Source organism: Caretta caretta, chromosome 8 (assembly GCF_965140235.1).
Source record: "Caretta caretta isolate rCarCar2 chromosome 8, rCarCar1.hap1, whole genome shotgun sequence".
Taxonomy (NCBI): Eukaryota; Metazoa; Chordata; order Testudines; family Cheloniidae; genus Caretta; species Caretta caretta.
The window spans coordinates 76,335,117-76,353,769 of NC_134213.1; the positions used below are offsets into that span (position 1 = coordinate 76,335,117).

At 46.5% G+C, this 18,653-nt stretch overlaps 1 protein-coding gene across 1 annotated transcript in view; it reads left to right on the forward strand.

Annotated features, from left to right (window-relative positions):
• The window catches only part of HFM1 (helicase for meiosis 1), a 108,101-nt gene extending 91,115 nt beyond the window's left edge, over positions 1 to 16,986 (forward strand). The window contains 4 exon segments of the mRNA XM_048861119.2: positions 15,290 to 15,380; positions 15,680 to 15,791; positions 16,338 to 16,495; positions 16,772 to 16,986. Coding sequence (XP_048717076.1) covers positions 15,290 to 15,380; positions 15,680 to 15,791; positions 16,338 to 16,495; positions 16,772 to 16,838 — 428 coding nt within the window. The 3' untranslated portion in view covers positions 16,839 to 16,986.
• The last annotated feature ends 1,667 nt before the right edge of the window (positions 16,987 to 18,653 follow it).

The window sequence follows — 18,653 nt, forward strand, 5'->3', positions numbered from 1 at the left end:
GCTGGGCAGCTCAGCACATCCATCAGGGAGTCGGGCCCCAGCTCAAGTCGAGTGGTCTAGCCAATCCTGTAACATGCCTGCCATGCCGGACGGTGACGAGGTCCTGTCGACACCCGACGCCCTGCAGGCTGCGCAGGAGATCCCGACGCTACTGGTGCCACCCATACTGGCTCCAGCAATACCCCGGTGCAGGGGTAAACCCACCTTGAGATCTCCCTGTGTGTCTCTGTCTCAGCAGCACCGCTCCCCATCAGAAGAAGAGAGTAGCTCTCCTCTTCTTCTTCAAGTGCTGTCCCTGTGGGTGCTCCACTCTAGGTGTTGGTGCATCCCGGCGCCATTGATCGGAGATTTTCGGTAGCAGTGCCTGGTCGGGACGCAGGCACTCAGTTGGTATCTCCCGTCTCGTTGGAATCTTCCTGAGTGCCTGCATCCCGCACCCCCTTCAGTTCCTTCTCAACCATCCCTGGCTGAAGACGGGACTCGGGGCAGTGCTACTTCTCTTCCCTGGTCTCTGTAGGAATAAAGTATCAAAGAATATAGAAAAGGAGTACTTGTGGCAGGTGCCACAAGTACTCCTTTTCTTTTTGCGAATACAGACTAACACGGCTGTTCCTCTGAAAAGAATATAGAAATAGTCATTAGTTACATCCCAGTTGTTTCCCTTCCTTTAGTGTAGTTACTAGTAATAGTTAGTAGTAATAGTTAGTTACTTAGTTAAAAAAAACAATAACTTTTCGCTTCAGGCTTGTCTCCTGCTGAGACACTCTCCCCTGCCATTTCTAGTTCACAATGCCAGGGGCTTCAGGATTCAAAAAGTGTGTTTCCTGTCAGGACTCCATGCCATGGTCCGATGGGCACTCACATTGTGTGAAGTGCCTTGGAGAAACCCACATTCCCGCGAAGTGCCTCCACTGTACAAGCCTCAAGTCAAGGGCTCGGCACAACAGGGACCTGTGGCTTAAAATGCTTCTGATGAAAAAATCTCTGCAGCCGCTTTCAGAGAAAGTTAAACCCGCTCCCCGGCCAGATCCAAACCTGTGGAGAGCATTGCTTCACCCTTTTTGGAACAGAGGCAAGAAGCACAGCAGTCTCATAGGAGAGACTCTGACAAAGGTAAAGGGTCTCCTTTGGTAAAGGAGACTCTGACAAAGGTAAAGAGATCCTTACCCTCTGTGCTGACAGCGCCACAGGCAGGCACCTCAGCTCTTTCTAAAGCCTCAGCTGTGGCTCCCACAGACCGCAGAGGCAGGAACCCAACCTCCCGTACCGGAAAGGTCTCCGCGGCACCTAGTGCCGCAGCACTAAAAATAGCCACGGTGCTAGCTGTGCACTCTGCCCCGGTGCCAACAAGGACGTCAGCACTGACCCCTTCTGCACTAAAAATAGCCGCGGTGCCGACTGCGCACTCTGCCCCAGTGCCAGAAAGGATTTCGGCACCGGGCCTGCCTCCTGCCCCGGCACCAGCAGTGGACCCCCTGCAGGGCACCGCCAACAGACCTGCGGCACCGCTGACACTTCCTCTTCAACTTGCAAATGCGCTAGAGCACAGACCAGGCTCAGCGCAGCCCAGGGAGCAGGAGCAACAGTTCCTCACTCAGTGTGACCTCTCAGTGCCACCTGAGCCTAACTCTGTTTCTGGATACACAGGGCTCACTCTTCGAACAGCCACTCTCACCACCTGAACTGGCTACCTTCAGGGACTGCGAACACGATACACAGCAGTAGGTGGAGTTCTCGCCACCTGCCTCTCCTCCTCCACCGGACCCTCTTCCACCTCAGGCTACAGTCCTCAGCTACCAGTCTCAGTTTCCCTACTTCCCTTCCCTTCCCCCGTGGACGGCACCTGGGTTCTCCTACCCTATGCCTTGGCCCCAGTGGTACCCTTGGCCACATCCTCCTACCACACATCCTCAGACCTCTTCCACGAAACCGCTTCTGTGCCTCGATCTCCAGCTCTGTTCACTTCTAGAGTACCTGAACCCCCTCCTGAGAACATGAGCTATGAACCATATCCTGTCTCACCGACCCCTAATTCTCCATCTGCTCCAGACAGAGCCCTCTCCCCCCCCCCGCCTCCACAGAATGTGGATGACTAAACAATTTCAAGAGCTTTTCAAGAGGGTGGCACTCAATCAAGGCATCCCCCTAGAAGAGGTTCAGGAGACACAACACAAACTCCGCAGAATCCTTCAACCCTCTGCACCCTCAAAGATCACGCTCCCTATAATTGAAGCACCCCTGGAACCAGCTGACACTCTGGCACACTCCACCTTCTTTATTACCTACCTGCAGAAAGGCCGAATGTAAATATTATGTTCCTACTAAGGATGCTGACTTCCTATTTTCTCACCCCACAACCGAACTCTCTTGTCATGGATGCAGTCGCACAAAGGATGAAACAACCACGATATCGGCCCATCCCGCAAGACAAGGACCTTAAACACCTTGACGTCTTAGGATGCAAGGTTTACACATCCTCCACTCTACAATTCAGGATTGCAAACTGCTCTGCACTCCTCGCCAGTTACGACCTTGATAACTACAATAAACTTTTTGAATTTGCCTCCTACATCCAGAGGACAGGAGAGCGGACTTTAAATCAATTCTGAGCAAGGGCCAATTGATTTTCCAGAATGGCCCTACAAGCCTTTTTAGACATGGCAGACACAGCAGCCTGTACTACTGCAACTGCTGTGGTTATGCGCAGATCTTAATGGCTTTCTGCATATGGCATTCCTAAAGATCTGCAGACCAAAGTGGAGGACCTCCCCTTTGATAAAGACAAACCGTTTTCTAAAAAAAATCGGATGAACTACTTCACAATATGAAAAATTCTAGAGCAACACTGCGAACCCTGGATATTCACCCATCTCTTCCCAGGAGACAACGATACCAACCTTACCAAAGATCACGCACACAACAATATTATCGGCGTCAACCCAAACCATAGGACATAAATGGGAATCTCTCTAGACCCCCTAAGCGCAGACAAAATCAAGCTCAAGCAACCACCTCCCACCCATCCAGGAATAAACAACAATTTTGAAATGTTGGTCGAGGGTCTGGGTGACCACCCCTTGATTCCACACCCTACTTGCCCATTTGTCCACCGCCTCCAGAGTTTCCAACATGCCTTGCAGCGTATTACACAGGATCGCTGGGTCCTCGAAATAGTTCAGTCTGGTTACTCTATCCCATTCATATCCTATCCTCCTACCCTTCCCCATCCCTCTTCAGGGACCCCTCTCACAAGCACCTACTTTGCGTAGAAGTGGCTCACCTTCTCTAGCTAGGCACAGTGGAACCTGTGCCGATGCAACACTGAGGGAAAGGATTCTACTCCCATTACTTCCTGACCCAGAAAAAGACTGGGGGATGGAGACCTATACTACATCTACGCTGACTGAACAAATTCGCGAGGACACAAAAATTCAAGATGGTCACACTGGGCACAATGATTCCTGCACTGGATCAAGAGGACTGGTTCACAGCCCTCGACCTACAGGACGCTTATTTTCATATATCAATTCATCCAGCTCACAGACGCTTCCTACAATTTGCAATCGGTCACGACCATTTTCAGTACAGAGTTCTTCTTTTTGGCCTCTCCACAGCACCAAGAGTCTTTTCCAAAACTCTAGTCCTGGTCATAGCTCACCTCCACAAACATGGGATCATGCTTTTCCCCTACCTGGACAATTGCCTCATCAAAGGCAACTCCTATGGCGAGACACTTCAAGCTACCGGTTTCGCCATCTCCCTCTTTCACAGCCTAGGCCTCCAAATAAACATCCAAAAATCCACCATGACACCTACACAACAGATCGAGTTCATCAGAGCTCATCTCGACTCAATCTAGAGCAGAGCCTCGGTCCCATATCACAGATTCCTCGCTATCACGCAGCTCATACGCACGCTCTCTATTTGTCCGAGGACACAGGCAAGAATCTATCTACAGCTCCCTGGTCACATGGTAGCCACCACCTTCATGGTCCAATATGCCAGGCTACACATGAGATGTCTTCAGGGCTGGCTCAATTCCAATTTCAAACCCAACAGACACACCTTAGGGACGCTGCTAACTCCTCCATCCAATGTTCTAGCTTCCCTACATTGGTGGACAAGACCAGAAAACCTCTGCAAGGGGGTTTCCTTCCAGCAATGATCCCCAACACTCACGCTCACCACGGACGAGTCCCTAAGCGATTGGGGAGTGCATCTAGGGGGACACAGGGCACAAGGCCGGTGGTCCGAATCAGAGATGCACCTACACACAAATCTCTTAAAGCTCAGAGCAGTGAGGCGAGCATGCCTTCACTTTTCCCCTTATAAAGAACAAATCTTTTCGGGTCTTAACAGACAACATAACATGTATATACTACATCAACAGACAAGGGGGAGCCCGATCACATTCCCTTTGCATGGAAGCCATCTGACTATGGAATTGGTGCATACAACATCAAATACAAGTCATCACTTCCTGCCTACCGGGCTGCCACAACACTACTGCCGACACTCAGCAGACACTTCTCAACAGAATACGAATGGAAACTGCATCCCGCAATACTTCAACAGCTCTTGTCCCTCCTGGGGCACCCCGTCAATAGACCTCTTTGCCACAACCCAGAATCGAAAATGTCGGCTGTTTTGCTCCAGAGCGGGACTCGGGACTGCATCCCTTGGAGACACGTTCCTCATTCCGTGGAACAACTCTCTCCTCTATGCTTTCTCACCAATCCCTCTGCTACACAGCGTTCTTTGGGAGATAGTAGACGACACGGCCTGAGTCATCCTTATTGCCCCAGCTTGGCTATCCCAAACCTCACAAGACTCCACACGAAGCATCCCTGCATACTTTTGATGTCAGGCGAGCAATCGCCTTTTACTTGGACAGGACTAAGCCATTTCGTAAATCTCCACAACTCTGTCTCCATCACCAAAAGATCAAAAGGTACGGCTACCTCTAAACAACGTCTGTCCAAGTGAATCTCTGACTGCATCAAAATATTCAACCGCCCGAAGGCATTGGAACTCATTCCACTCGAGCTATGTTGAAATCCGTTGCCTTCCTACATAACGTACCCATTTCTGACATCTGTAGAGCGGCTACATGGTCATCTGAACACACGTTTGCCAAACACTATGCTATCACGCAAGTTACCACGGCAGACACCATAGTAGGCCATGCAGTACTCTCTACAGTACTCATGCTGGATCTCCAAAGTCCCACCGACCATAGTGGGTACTGCTACACATTCACCTAGAGCGGAACACCCACAGGGACAGCACTCGAAGAAGAAGGGGAAGTTACTCACCTTGCAGTAACTGAAGTTCAAGATGTGTGTCCCTGAGGGTGCTCCCCACCCTCCTCCCCTCTACTTTGGAGCCACACCTTGTAAGATCAACTGCCACTTACGAGCAATATTTCCCTGGGAAAACTTTCCCTACCTTGAAAGTATACTGTACTAGTATTATACTATACTTTGGAGTACTAGTATAATCACTCCATGGTAGAGAAGGAACTGAGGGGGGGTGCAGGACGCAAGTGCTCAGGAAGATTCCAACGAGACGGGAGATACCAACTGAGCGCCTGCGTCCTGACCAGGCACTGCTACCGAAAATCTCCAATCAACAGCACCAGGACGCACCAACACCTAGAGTGGAGCACCCATAGGGACAAACATCTCGAAGAACTTCAGTTACTGCAAGGTGAGTAACTTCCCCTTCAGGCTCCAGACCTTGGACACCAACAGCGGGATTTGAGGCACAGCTTGCCGATAACCTGGCACAGAACTATGGCAGCACCTTGCACCAATCATGCGACCAATCGTTTGAGTGGAGCCACCAATCACTGACCCGCCTGTTGCCAAGACGCGGAACCCTGAGGTCAGGGAGATCTGATGACAGGCCCGTTCCAGCTCCCAGTCCCACTCTAGATCCCGTTACCGGTCGAGCAGCATGAAGCATAGTTTGCTGGATTACCAACGCCAATTGGCCAAATACTGCTGGTCCCCAAGGTCCTGCGTGAGGAACTCGTCTCAATCTGACAGGTCTATATCTAGGTGTAGCAGCTGACACTGCACAGAGAAGGACCAACAGTCTGCCTGATCATGGTCGCCTGACAGCAACCCCTCTGCTTCCGGCTCCAGCACCGAGCAGGAGTCCTTGACGTCAGAACAAGCCCCAGTGCTGGTGGTACGGTCTACATCATCAGCACCACAACCGACCCCATGGCCCCAAGGCAAGGCCGGCAGCCTAATATCCCTAGAACTCTTGGGGGTTTACCCAGCCTTCGCAGGCCATCCGGTGAGTATCGGGGAGCCTCGGATAGGCCATCGGCCTCAGCATCCTGCCCTCCCCTGGAGGTGGTGGCCCCACAAGAGGACCCCCCCAGGCCCATGAGGACCCAGGGAAACAGCCGGTGAGACCGCCAGGGGATATGACAGATCCTACTGCATCGGCTTCTTCCTCATAGTCTCCGGGCAAAGCTATTACGGGTCCCCCTCACCTAGTTCCACAAGATAATGCTAAGGCTCATCAGGAACTACTGAAGATGGTTGCCTCCAACCTGGGGCTCCACGCAGAGGAGCCAGTGTACTCCCTGTTGGACATCCTTTGCTCTATGGCACCTGCTAGGGTTGCTTTGCCCCTACATGAAGGGGTATTGAAAATTACTAATGCCCTATGGCAAACCCCCTCCTCCCTGCCCCCCATTTCAAAAAGGGCTGAATGCAAATACTTTGTGCCAGCTAAAGATCACGAGTACCTGTACACTCACCTGGCCCCAAACTCCCCTGTCGTTGAGGCTGTTAATCAGAGGGAGAGGCAGGGTCAACCCAAGTCTATGCCCAAGAATAAAGACTTGAAAGACTGGATCTGTTTGGGTGAAAAATGTATTCATCTTCCAGCCTTTAGTTGAGAGTGGCCAATCACCAAGCCCTCTTTGGTTGCTATGATTATGACCTGTGGCAGGCCATGGCCAGGTTTGAGTTTTCACTTCCCAAAGGGTCCAGAAGGAATTCCGGGCGATCTTCGAGGAAGACACAGCTGCAGCCAGAGCTTCCCTCCAGGTAGCTTCAGATGCAGCAGACTCCGTGGCTCGCATGATGGGTAGACCCGCAATAAGCAGGGTGGCAGGCGAGCATTTTGAGGGTGCGCCCAAGGATGACCTACCGGACTATACCCCGGATTCATCTTTCCCGCTTTTCTTCAACCGCCTTTCTTTTTCCTCCCCATATGGACCACTATAACTTCAGACCACTGGGTCCTCAATACAGTGGCGAAGGGTTCTATCCTCCAGTTTCTTTCTATCCCTCATTCCCACCCCCTTCCCCGTCCCTCTTCAGGGACCCACTCATGAGAGAGTCTCCTCGCACAGGAGGTAGAAGGGTTGCTGCAGTTGGGGGAAGTGGAGGAGGTTCCTCACAAGTAAAGGAACAAGGGGTTCTTTTCCTGGAACTTTTTAATCCCAAAGGCAGTCTGTGGCCCATCCTGGACCTGCGATACCTCAACAAATACCTAAATAAATTGAAGTTCTGCATGGTCTCCCTGGCCTTCATCAACCCCTTCCTGGAGACTGGTATGCCACCCTCGACTTGAAGGACCGCATATTTCCACATAGCGATGCTTCAAGGTCACAGACACTTTCTACGATTTACGCTGGGACCCGACCACTATCAGTTTGTGGTCCTCCCATTCAGCCTAGCGACAGCACCAAGGGTGTTTACCAAATGGGGGAGTCTCTGCGTTCCCCCTGACCATGGCCAGGGTTTGCCTATGCCTGCTGGGCCACATGGCAGCATGTATGTATGTTGTCTGCCATGCCACACTCCGGATGCAACCCTTACAGCAGTAGCTGGAGACAGTCTATTCCCAGTCCAGAGATTATCTGGAAAAGGTCATGTCCTCACTGACGATACTTACCTCACTGCAGTGGTGGACCGACCCCACAGCGGTCCTTGAGGGAGTTCCATTTGACAACCCTTGTAACTCGATCAAGTTGATATCGGATACCTCAGACCTCGGCTGGAGAGCGCATCTCAACGACTTCCAGACCCAGGGCATGTGGTTCCTGGAGGAGGTGACATTGAATATAAATGTCAAAGAGCTCAGAGGATTTCCAGCTAGGTCACCTCCTGCATCTGGACCTAATACGAGCTGGCACAGGTCCCACCACTGCCGATTGTGAGGGCCCACCTTGGTCGCCTTCCTGGCGCACATTCCTATCCATTCCAATCCAAAGTCCCTCAGGAGGAGAGTGTCCAATTCCAAACTCTTATTGATGAGGGCAAACTGGTAGCTAAGACCTCATTGCAAGCGGCATGGACATGGCTGACACCTTATCCAACCCCTCGGCCCCGGCCCCCTTACCATGCCACTCAGAGCAGCGTGGCTGGCAGCCACGCCGCCTGGCCAGAGCTAGACACGCCACCACTCTGCCCTGCAGGAGCACAGCCCAGCTGCCCGGAGCGCTGGCGGTGTGGCTGTGGGGGAGGGGCCAGGGGCTAGCCTCTCCAGCCGGGAGCTCAGGGGCCTGGCAGGATGGTCCCGCGGGCCATAGTTTGCCCACCTCCGCTTTAATGAGTAGACAGATGAGCCACTACACCCAGACTCCAGAACAGTCCTATGCATCCTGGGTAGTTATACCCCGGCCCCAAAGAGGAACCACCACAAACAGATGTGTAAGCCAAGGCCTCTTCACCAGCCTTTCTGTCACCAGCACCTATATGAGCCATCATGCAAATTCCAGAAAGTAGAAAGACCAAGGCATGTAGCCTCCTCAACCTCAGCCACTCAAACCCATCCGCTGTCCAGGGGTTACTTTTGGTGGGAAGCTCTAGAACTGCGTCCCATTACTGATGCCATCGCTTGCCCCCCCATCCTCCCGCAAAGTTTTGGCGTCCATCTTCCGTACTTCGCCCACAACTGGAGGCCAATAACAATGAAGAAGTGGGTACTAGATATCATCCACTCTGGCTACATTGCTGAGTTTCTTTCCCCTCCTCTAAACAAACCCCTTTCCTGGCCCCTCCTCAGGGATCTCCTGGGGAGATCCTCTGCCAGGTGGTGGATTTTCTTCTCCAAAGAGGGTCTATAGAGTGAGTGCCACCTCAACATCAAGGGAAACAGTTTTACTCCCACTATTTCATACTATCCTAGAAAAAAAGGAGTCTGGAGACCCATGCTTGACTTATGTCAGCTAAATATTTTTATTTGCAAATCGAAATTATGCACGGTTATGTTGGCATCAATCCTCTCCTCCCTGGAGAAGGGTGCATAATTTGGGGCTCTCAACATAAGATGCTTATTTTCATGTGAACGTTCTGCCATCCCTCAGAAAGTTCCTCAGATTTCTGGTAGGACAAGAGCACTACCAGTTCAGAGTACTTCCATTTGGGCTAGCAACAGCACCCAAGGTATTCATGAAAGTCGTCTCGGTGGCAGCTCAGATGAGATGAAGCAGTTACAGCATCTTCCCATACCTGGATTATTGGCTCCTAACAGGTAGATCCCACTGGGAAGTTGTCAGCAATCTTATCTTTGGTCCACCTTCTGGCACCCTTAGGAATTTGCGTAAACAAGGAAAAGTCTTCTTTGACTCCCACAAAAATCATAGACTTCATAGGAGTGACCCTAGACTCCACCTCAGTAAGAGCCTACCTCCCTCTCAACAGATTTGAAACTATGAGCAGCCTGATAAGACAAATCAACTGTAGATCTCGAACCACAGTCAAGGTCTGTCTTTCCCTATTTGGCCACATGTCCTTGTGCACTGATGTAATGCTGTTCACTAGGCTTCACCTCCGTTGCCTACAGGCTTGTCGTCAGTCTGTTTACTCTCCAGACAGAGACAACATGAATACCAAGCTAACGATCCTGGCCATGGTCATGGCTTCCCTTGTATGGTGGACAAACCCAGAGCAAGTGAACGCTGGAGTCCCTTTCCTTCCACCCAAAACTTCCCTCATAGGTTGGGGAGCCCACATAGGCACTCACACTCCACAGGCCAGGTGGACTCTTCGAGAGGTCGGGATGCACATCAATCTCCTAGAACTAAGGGCAGTCCGACTGGCCTGCAGTGTCCTCTTTTATGGTCCTGACATATCCAAATGATATCTGACAAACTGACAACTGTCTTCTTGTAACGGGGTCAGCACCCGCCTCTTGCGGCCGACGTGCCTTCAATCACTCAGTTTTGAACAGGGTGACACCCCCTCACACAGGCACCCCCTTTCTGGTCGAGTAAGACCCTGCTTTTCTTTCAGTCCTTACGATAGGATGGCACCCATTTCTTACGAGCACCCCTCGGTTGATGGTTGTTTGCCGGGTCTTCAGCAGCTCATCCCTTTGGACGAGTTGCACACATTGTCTCCCCTTCCGGGGTATGCAGACTCTAGTTTTTTCTCACAGCCCTGGAATGGGGCCGTAGCACAAAGGCTTTTTTCCTGGAGCCACTACCTTCTTTAATAGCTCAACAGGGACCCACCTCTGTACCCTTGGGTGGTGTCCTTCAAGCAGTCCTCGCCTGGGTTCAGACTTCAGCCAGATCAGCAGGACCAGTCACAATATCCTCGCCTGGTCTGGCTAGGTGCTGGGCTCAGCCTGCCCACACTGACCTGTCCATTGTCCTGCTGCTCTTCCAGCCAGCCAGGCACCCGGTTCTCCCTCTTTGAGCTCCAGGCAGTAACTGACTGATCTTCCTCTGCTGCTACCTTTTATATGGTCCTTCTGGCCTCTGATTGGCTCATCTCTTGCAGCCACTCTGGGCTGCCTGGAGGACTTCTCCTCTGCTCTTTCCTTGAGCCAAATTCCTTGGGTGGGGTGAGGCAGGACTGTGAGGCCTCCAGCAGGGGGCCTCTGCACGTAGTCCACCCTGTCACACTTCTGTGTAAACAAATGAAGAGAAGCAAAATCTCTTGCACTCTGTATAGAGATGGTACACTGGTGGAACTGTTGTATCAGGAACCACATCATACTCTTTGCGATGTACCTCCCAGTTGCGCAAAACTCTGCATCTCATGGCCTGGTATTTGGATAGGCATCAGGCCTAGAGCATTCATGTGTGGAGGCTGTTCAAATTATTCTTAGACACAGCAGATAAGTCTCTACCAGAAACTGCTATCTAGCTAAATGGAGGCATTTGTCTATTGAGGTGCAACATAAATAGTTAGCAGGAAGGCCTGCTGATTCTGGGGATGTTTTAGAATACCTCCTCACTCGCAAGACATCAGGACTTTCCAGTAGCTCACTGTGGGTCCACCTTGCAGCAGTTGGTGCCTTCCATCCTCCAGTAGAGGGCTATTCTATTTTTACTCACCCAGTGATGATCAGATTCCTTACAGGAATCACAAGGACCTTCCAACCAGTAGTGAAGCCAACACTGCAATAGGACCTCAATCTTGTACTTTCAATATTTACCAAGCCACCGTGTGAACTGTTGGCCATGTGGTCGATGTCCCTATACTTGAAGGTCACCTTTCTCATTGCCATCACATCATCTAGAAGGGTGAATGAACTGGGAGCACTTATGGATGATCTACCATACACCACATTTCATAAGGAGAAGTTTTCCCTTCACCTTTCCCCAAAGTTCATCCCTAAGGTAATTTCTGAGTTTCACATAAATAAGTCTATTCGCTTACTCATATTCTTTCCAAATCCTTATGTTTCCAGAGAGAGAAAGGAGACTTCATTCACTTGACATTAGATGGGCTCTAGCAGTCTACCTTCAAAGAGTAAAACCAATCAGAAGAATGTCTAGATTTTTTTTGTCACTGTAGTAGAGTGATCATGGGGACAAGTATTATTTGCTCAGAGACTCTCTAAGTGGATCTTTGATTGTATCACTCTTTGTTATCAGTTGGCAAATCTCCTTTCTCTGAAGGGAGTGAGGACCCACTCCAGTAGAGCACAGGCAACCTCAGTAACATCTCTTCAATAAGTACCTATACTGGATATTTGTAAGGCAGAAACCTGGAGTTCCATCCATACCTTCACAAAGTATTACACCTTATTCCAAGCCTCTTCTGCAGATTCAGCAGCTGGGACAGCGGTATTACAGACATTATATCAACTGCATCCTCACACCCCTTCCTCTTTGAGTATCGCTTACCAGGTGTGGAATATACATTAGGGACCAGCACTCAAAGAAGAAATGGGGATTTCTTTAAGTGCTTCCTCATGGCCATTCCATGCTAGGTGTGTGTATGTCATGTGCACAGTTGCCAGAGATTTTTCCCTTCCTGATATCAGTAGGACTGGCTCTAGCACACCATGGAGCTGCATGTATATGTGCTGGTATAACGGGTGCTGCTGGCTCTGCATCCTCTCAGTTCCTTCTTACCGCCCGTGACGGTTGCTTGGAACAATCTTTCTTACTCTTGCAAAGCTTCTTTCCCAGTAGTTTGTACTATATTGTATAGTTTTTGTAGTTAGTGTATATAGTTCTTACCTAGTGTTAGTGTATATAGTGTGAATAGTAGTCTGTGTTGTTGAGGGACTTTTGTCCCAGGGACTGGGCATGCCCCGGAGCCTGGGCTTCAAGCCATGTGCCTCTTGCTGCAAGCCCGGTAAGTGACCCACATTCGAGTATCTAAAGTGCCTCGGGGAAACTCACATTAGAGACATGCCAGATCTGCAGGGGTTCAGACTGTGCATTCAAAAAGATAGAAATGTTCGTCTGAAGGCCTTACTCAAGGAGGCAGCACTCAGACCAGCCTCAGAGCTGAGCTGCTCCGAATCAGCGCTGAGTACTTTGGCTTCCATGCAAAGCGCTCCACCGGCACCGTGCTCTTCCCTGCACCATTCTCCATCTCCAGTGCCAAGGAATAAGCATAAGAAATAGCGTGCCCTCTGGTGCTGAAGCGGGACAAGCAGGGAGTGACTAGCGCATTGAGACCCATGCTGGGCCACTTGTCCTCCCTAGAGCCTCTGTGGGCTCCGGCGACTCTACCTAGACACTGAGTCCAGTCCAGGACCCACCCCCGACTCCCAGGAGCAGTTGTGGGACTTCGCGCCTGCAGGCCCCTTCAACTCTGGAGGCTTTCCAGTTGGCAAAGGATCCTCCCAATCCCACCCACTCCCCAAGGTTCCCTGACAGCCATGGCTGCTGGGGATAGAAGGGATCAAGAGGCGGTGAGCTCCATCGTGGCACCAACCATCATAGAATCACCCAGAGGAAAACCCTCTATGTTCCCATTGCAACAGTCTCTAGTCCGTCATTGGTCACCGGTTCCCTGGCACCACCTGGAGGCAGATGTGGGTATGGCTCCTACATGGTCTCCAAGGGAAGACACTTTGAGCCATTAGTATCTTATTCCTTACTGCTTCTGTCTTGGAAGGTCACTTCCTGGTGGTAATCACGTCGGTCAGAAGGGTCTCCGAGATCAAAGCCCTTATGTCAGAACCCCCTTATACAGTGACAAAGGACAAGGTCCAGCTGTGCCCTCATTCAGCCTTTCTGCCAAAGGCGGTGTCACAATTCCATAACAACCAGGACATTATTCTGCCTGTCTACTTCCCAAAACCTCACAAGACCACTGAGGAATGTCGGCTCCATACAGTAGACCTTCTATATTGAGAGGAGTAAGCCCTTTGGCAAAGTCTACGCAACTCTTTGTAGCAGTAACGAAAAGTATGAGAGGGCTGCTGGTGTCATCCCAAAAAAATCTTGTCCCGGATAATCGCCTGTATCCAGATTTCCTATAAGCAGGTGAAGGTTCCATCTCCAGCCATTGTGACTGCTCATTCTATGAAAGCTCAGTGCAAGGAACACTGTGTCAGATATGTTCCTTGCACAAATAACAATCCAGGACATCTGCAGATCCGCAACATGGTTGTCAGTTCATACCTTCACATCCCGCTGCGCCATCAGCAGCAGACCCGTCATAATGCCATTTTCAGAAGAGTGATGTTTCAGTCAGTAGGTCCATCAGCTCCAAGCCAACCTCTGAGGGTATTGGTTGTGAGTCACCTAGCATAGAATGGATGTGAGCAAGCACTCAAAGAAAAAGTGGTTGCTAACCTCTTGGAACTATTATTCTTCAAGATGTGTTGCTCATGTCTATTCCATGACCCACCCTCGTACCCCTCTGTTGGAGTTATTGGGAAGAAGAAACTGAGAGGATGCGGAGCTTGCAGCACCCCTTATACCAGGGCATACATGCACGGCTCCGGGGGCACTAGAGCTGGTCCTATGGATACCACTAAGGGAAAAATCTCTGGCAACTGTGCACATACAGCTGGCATGAAATGGACATGAGCTACACATCTCAAAGAACAACAGTTACAAAAGGTTAATAACTTTTTTTTCTTACCTGTAACTGGAGGTTGTTTGTGAAGTATCTGTATTCCACCACCCACCCTCCTTCCCCTCTGCTTCAGATCCTTTCTAATTCATGCTAAGAGGAAGACCTGGACAGGTGTCCATCTAAAGCACCTCTTATTCCCTCAGTATGGAGAATGAGGTGAGCAGCTACACAGGCAGTGACAATACTTGCTGGAAGTCTCGGGTACATGGAGCACCTGCGTGCCACATGTGGCATAAGGATAGGGACCACATATCTCAGAGAATGCTCAGTTACAGGTGAGTAACCTCCATTTCCAGATTTGCTACCTGTGGTGAATTTTTGTGTCCCATTTTTGCCAATATAGACCAACAAGAGGACCAAATTTTTTATTATTAGTTGTTGTTTTTATTACAGTGGCACCTAGAGGCTCTAACTGCAATTTGGGTTCCATTGTGCCTAGACACTGTATAAACGTATAGTACAACGTATATAGTTGTTGCCCTGAAGTGCTTGAAATCTAAACAGCTAAAGACAAACAAAGGGTGGGAAGGGAAATGGAAGCTCAGAGAGGTAAAGCGACTTGCTGAAAATAACACAGCAGAGCTAGGAATAGAACATACGTCTCCTGAGCCCCAGTTCAGGTCCCAGTCCAGGGAACCACATGGACTATCAGTAAGTTGATCCACTGAGATCATGGATTTACACCAGCAGAATATTTGGCTCATTCCTTTTTTTCTATAGTTGTGCAAGACCAACACTCATGGAACAGTAAGAAAGAAATAGCTTCAGATCTTTCGGAGGATATGTGACTCTTCACGTTTGATAGTTTGACTGTTTCCCTCAACATTTTAAAATTAATCAAAAAGCCAAACAAATATTAAAACCTTGATGAATATTAAAGTTCCTGTGTGAGACTATGACTTCTGAAATTCCAGAAAGGATTCATAAAGAGTTCTTTGGCTATTTTGTGACTATATTTTAAAATTATCATTCTAATATAGGATCTGGAAACACCTACTTTCAAAGTACAATAGAATGTAAACCACTGTTCCAGAATTCAGAGAGCAAAGTAACAAGTGACATTTCAAAAAAGTAAGTATAATGTATAACACTAGTTATTATTCAGTTCAGTAAAAGTATTGTCTATATTTGAGGGACATATGTATTGTTAAATTTGTATCAATGTGTCCTAAGATTTTGGGAAAACTTGAGGACTAAGTAGCTGGGATACAAGCTCTAAAGTCAGAAGTTTGAACATTTTAAAAAACTACTTTAAATAGTTAATTTTTGAATTATTTTAAATAACTTAGAAATTGAAAGCAATGAACTTTGAGAAAACCATTTATGCTTATGCATAAATATCTAAATTATCCAAACTTCCACATTTTCAGTTTTTGCCTGTTACGAGATAAGTCTGATGTTCGTCTACAAAATTCTGCCTCTTCCACATTAAAATCACCATCAGAAAAGAAATTATCTGTACAATATGGAAATACAAGTACTGTAAGTAAAGGTATATTTATAACAGGATTTCTTGCAATGCAGTGAAGGGATTTTTTTGGTGAACTTGTTTGCTATAGTCAACTTACTCAGTTTTGCCATGTTCAGTTTTCTGTGGCTATTTGAATGACTGGCGTGTCTGTCCACATACATTTTTGTGGAAGCTATCTTAGTTAAAATACCTGTATTCATCCATTTTTGGCTTTGTTGTGCCCTTCGCTACAAAAAGAAATAGGACCTGAATTTGACCCATAGTTTCCATTATGCAGTATTTTGGAACTGATTTCAACAAGCCAGTTGGTTTTTTAGGCTTTTATTCAACAAAGCACTTAAGCACATGCTAAACTTTAATCACGTGGATATCCCATTGACTAGTGTAATATCAATTTTATATATCAAATCTTTATTTTTAGAGTTTGGAATTCTATCACATTAAGCATAGCTTTGGTTGCATGCTATGGTATATATTAGAGTTTATTACAATATGGAAGTTTGTCTTAAAATTTTGTTATTTTTAATCATGTTTATTTTGTAATCCATACATTTCAGTTCAGCTTCCAAAAAAGAAAACATCCAAATCCTCCACAAAAGTTGAAAAACAGAGAGTTTTCTCCAAACTCAGAAATAATCTCAGGTTCTTCTCAATTCATTGGAAAGGAGAATTTTTTTATTTGCAACAAAGAAAGGAAAAAAGAAATTGATGTCAGGTAATAAAAATAATTTTTATATTCTGTTGTAGATTCTTATCCTTCAAGGTACTGAGGACCTCACAATCTTAGGCCATAGACCAAGCTCTTCTTTCTAACTTACAAGTTTTTATTTTACTAGTTGTAATTAGTTTTTCATGCAAATAGACTTTTTAAAATTATTTTTCAGATACAGATCTTTCCTGGCTGTATTATAAATAATATTCTGATTTCATGGGTTTTGGTATGCAGTATTGTTCACAATTTAATTATTTTGGTTTGCTTCATTTTTATTAGATCTCTTTCAGATGATGAAACCAATGATGTTAAGCCTTTTCTTGGAATATTTGATGGCATTTTCTAAAACATAAACAAGATATATTGTAAGTGCTGAAACATATTACACTCTCATTTCCAGAATGAAAACTTTAAATATAGTTAGAGGATTTTCTTTAATAGCTGTTCATTAATAGCCCCTCTTTGCTACACAGACTAGATAATGAAATTGCTAGCTAATTTATTTACAGAATTCCATGTGTGTTTTATCTTTTTAAAAAATATTAAAATCTTTGTTTATCTAACTTGCTGTTTTTAGGATTGGAATGATAAACGTATTTGACAGTCTCTTATTAAAGGGGATAGTTTTCAAGCTAAGCACTTTTGGTATAAATCATATGTAATTTTACCATAAGAACAAAGATGTTGTTTGTAATATGCATCTGCTCACAGAACACATTTTTGTGTAACTGAAATGTTGTTCATTAACAAACTTCTTACACTATTTGTTTTTATGATGTCTGTTAGGTATCCCATTTAGACTGAATTTTTCATAATACTGATTATTTCTGAAACAATGAGATTTACAAATAAAAAGAAATAGACTGAATAATTTAATATATTCTGTACTCTATATTTCATTCTAAAGCGCTATAAACCTGTAATGTATTTGTCAACATTAAAACATTGTATAGCATTTTCCATGCAAAATGTCTCAGAATGCACCACAAGACAGTTTTAAAATATGTCCACAAAGAGTGACTGGAAGTAGTATTTGGGTGTTGACATTGCTACTTAAACTTATAAAATGGGCATTTATGCATTTTAAGTCTGATTTGTACATGTTAATATTGGATTTAAACATCCTGTTAAAGCACCAATGCTTGAATATTAGGCTTCCCAAATTAATACAGTTATGGAAATATATAATATTACATAAAAATCTATATTAAGAAAATGTTACAGTAGCACTGTTAAACACTCAAAAGTAAGGAAATACCATTGTTTTGGTTTTGTATTTTTGATTTTCTGATCCTTCATCATAATCAGTTTAGAAAGTGTTCGGAGAATAAATCAAAACAGACCATGAATTAGAAAACACAATCAAGACAAGCAAACAGAAGCTATACAATTGAAAAACAGAGGCAAAAAACTCCCCATTTTGACAGACTGAGGATTTGATCCTATAATATGTTGAGCACTCTGAGTTGACAACTTCAGTGGGAGTTGATAGTGCTTAACGCCTGACCAAAATGAGCAGGATACATTTTCTAATTTTTTTTCCCCTCTAATAATTTATCTTTCCCTTGCTATTGGCTATTTTGGCCACGTTTGCACATTGAGTGAGATATTTCCATTGAGTTGTCTTCAGATCTTAGTTGTTTGTGGGTTAGAAAGTGCTTTAAATTAGTATTGTCAATTTTAGATTTATTGTGTAATAAGTATTTTTAGTTTTGATTGTACATGCAACTACAGATTCTGATAGCAAATTATTTTAACTGAACTTTTTAAAAATCATCATTTTATGGAATTATGGTATCCTTCCTTGTTAGGAGACAGCCAACAGTAAGGGAAGGCAAAAAAGCTAAAAACACATATTATATGATAAATCTAAATTGACAGTGCCAATTCAAAGTACTTTCCAACCTACCAAACATTAGAAAAAGATCTATACCTCATAGGAAACATGGTATTCCTTTCCTACAGAAGGTGATGATATAGGTCAATATGAAGAGCTTTTTGGTGAGCTGTGTGCGGTGCAGAACAAGGCCCATATTATTGCTCCTTTGCAAAATCAGATGTGCATGTATGTACCCCAAAATTGAACACCACCTGAGACTTTATACTTAACCTACATTTGCTAGTTTTATATTGAGAATATTATCTTGAAAATATTATCTTT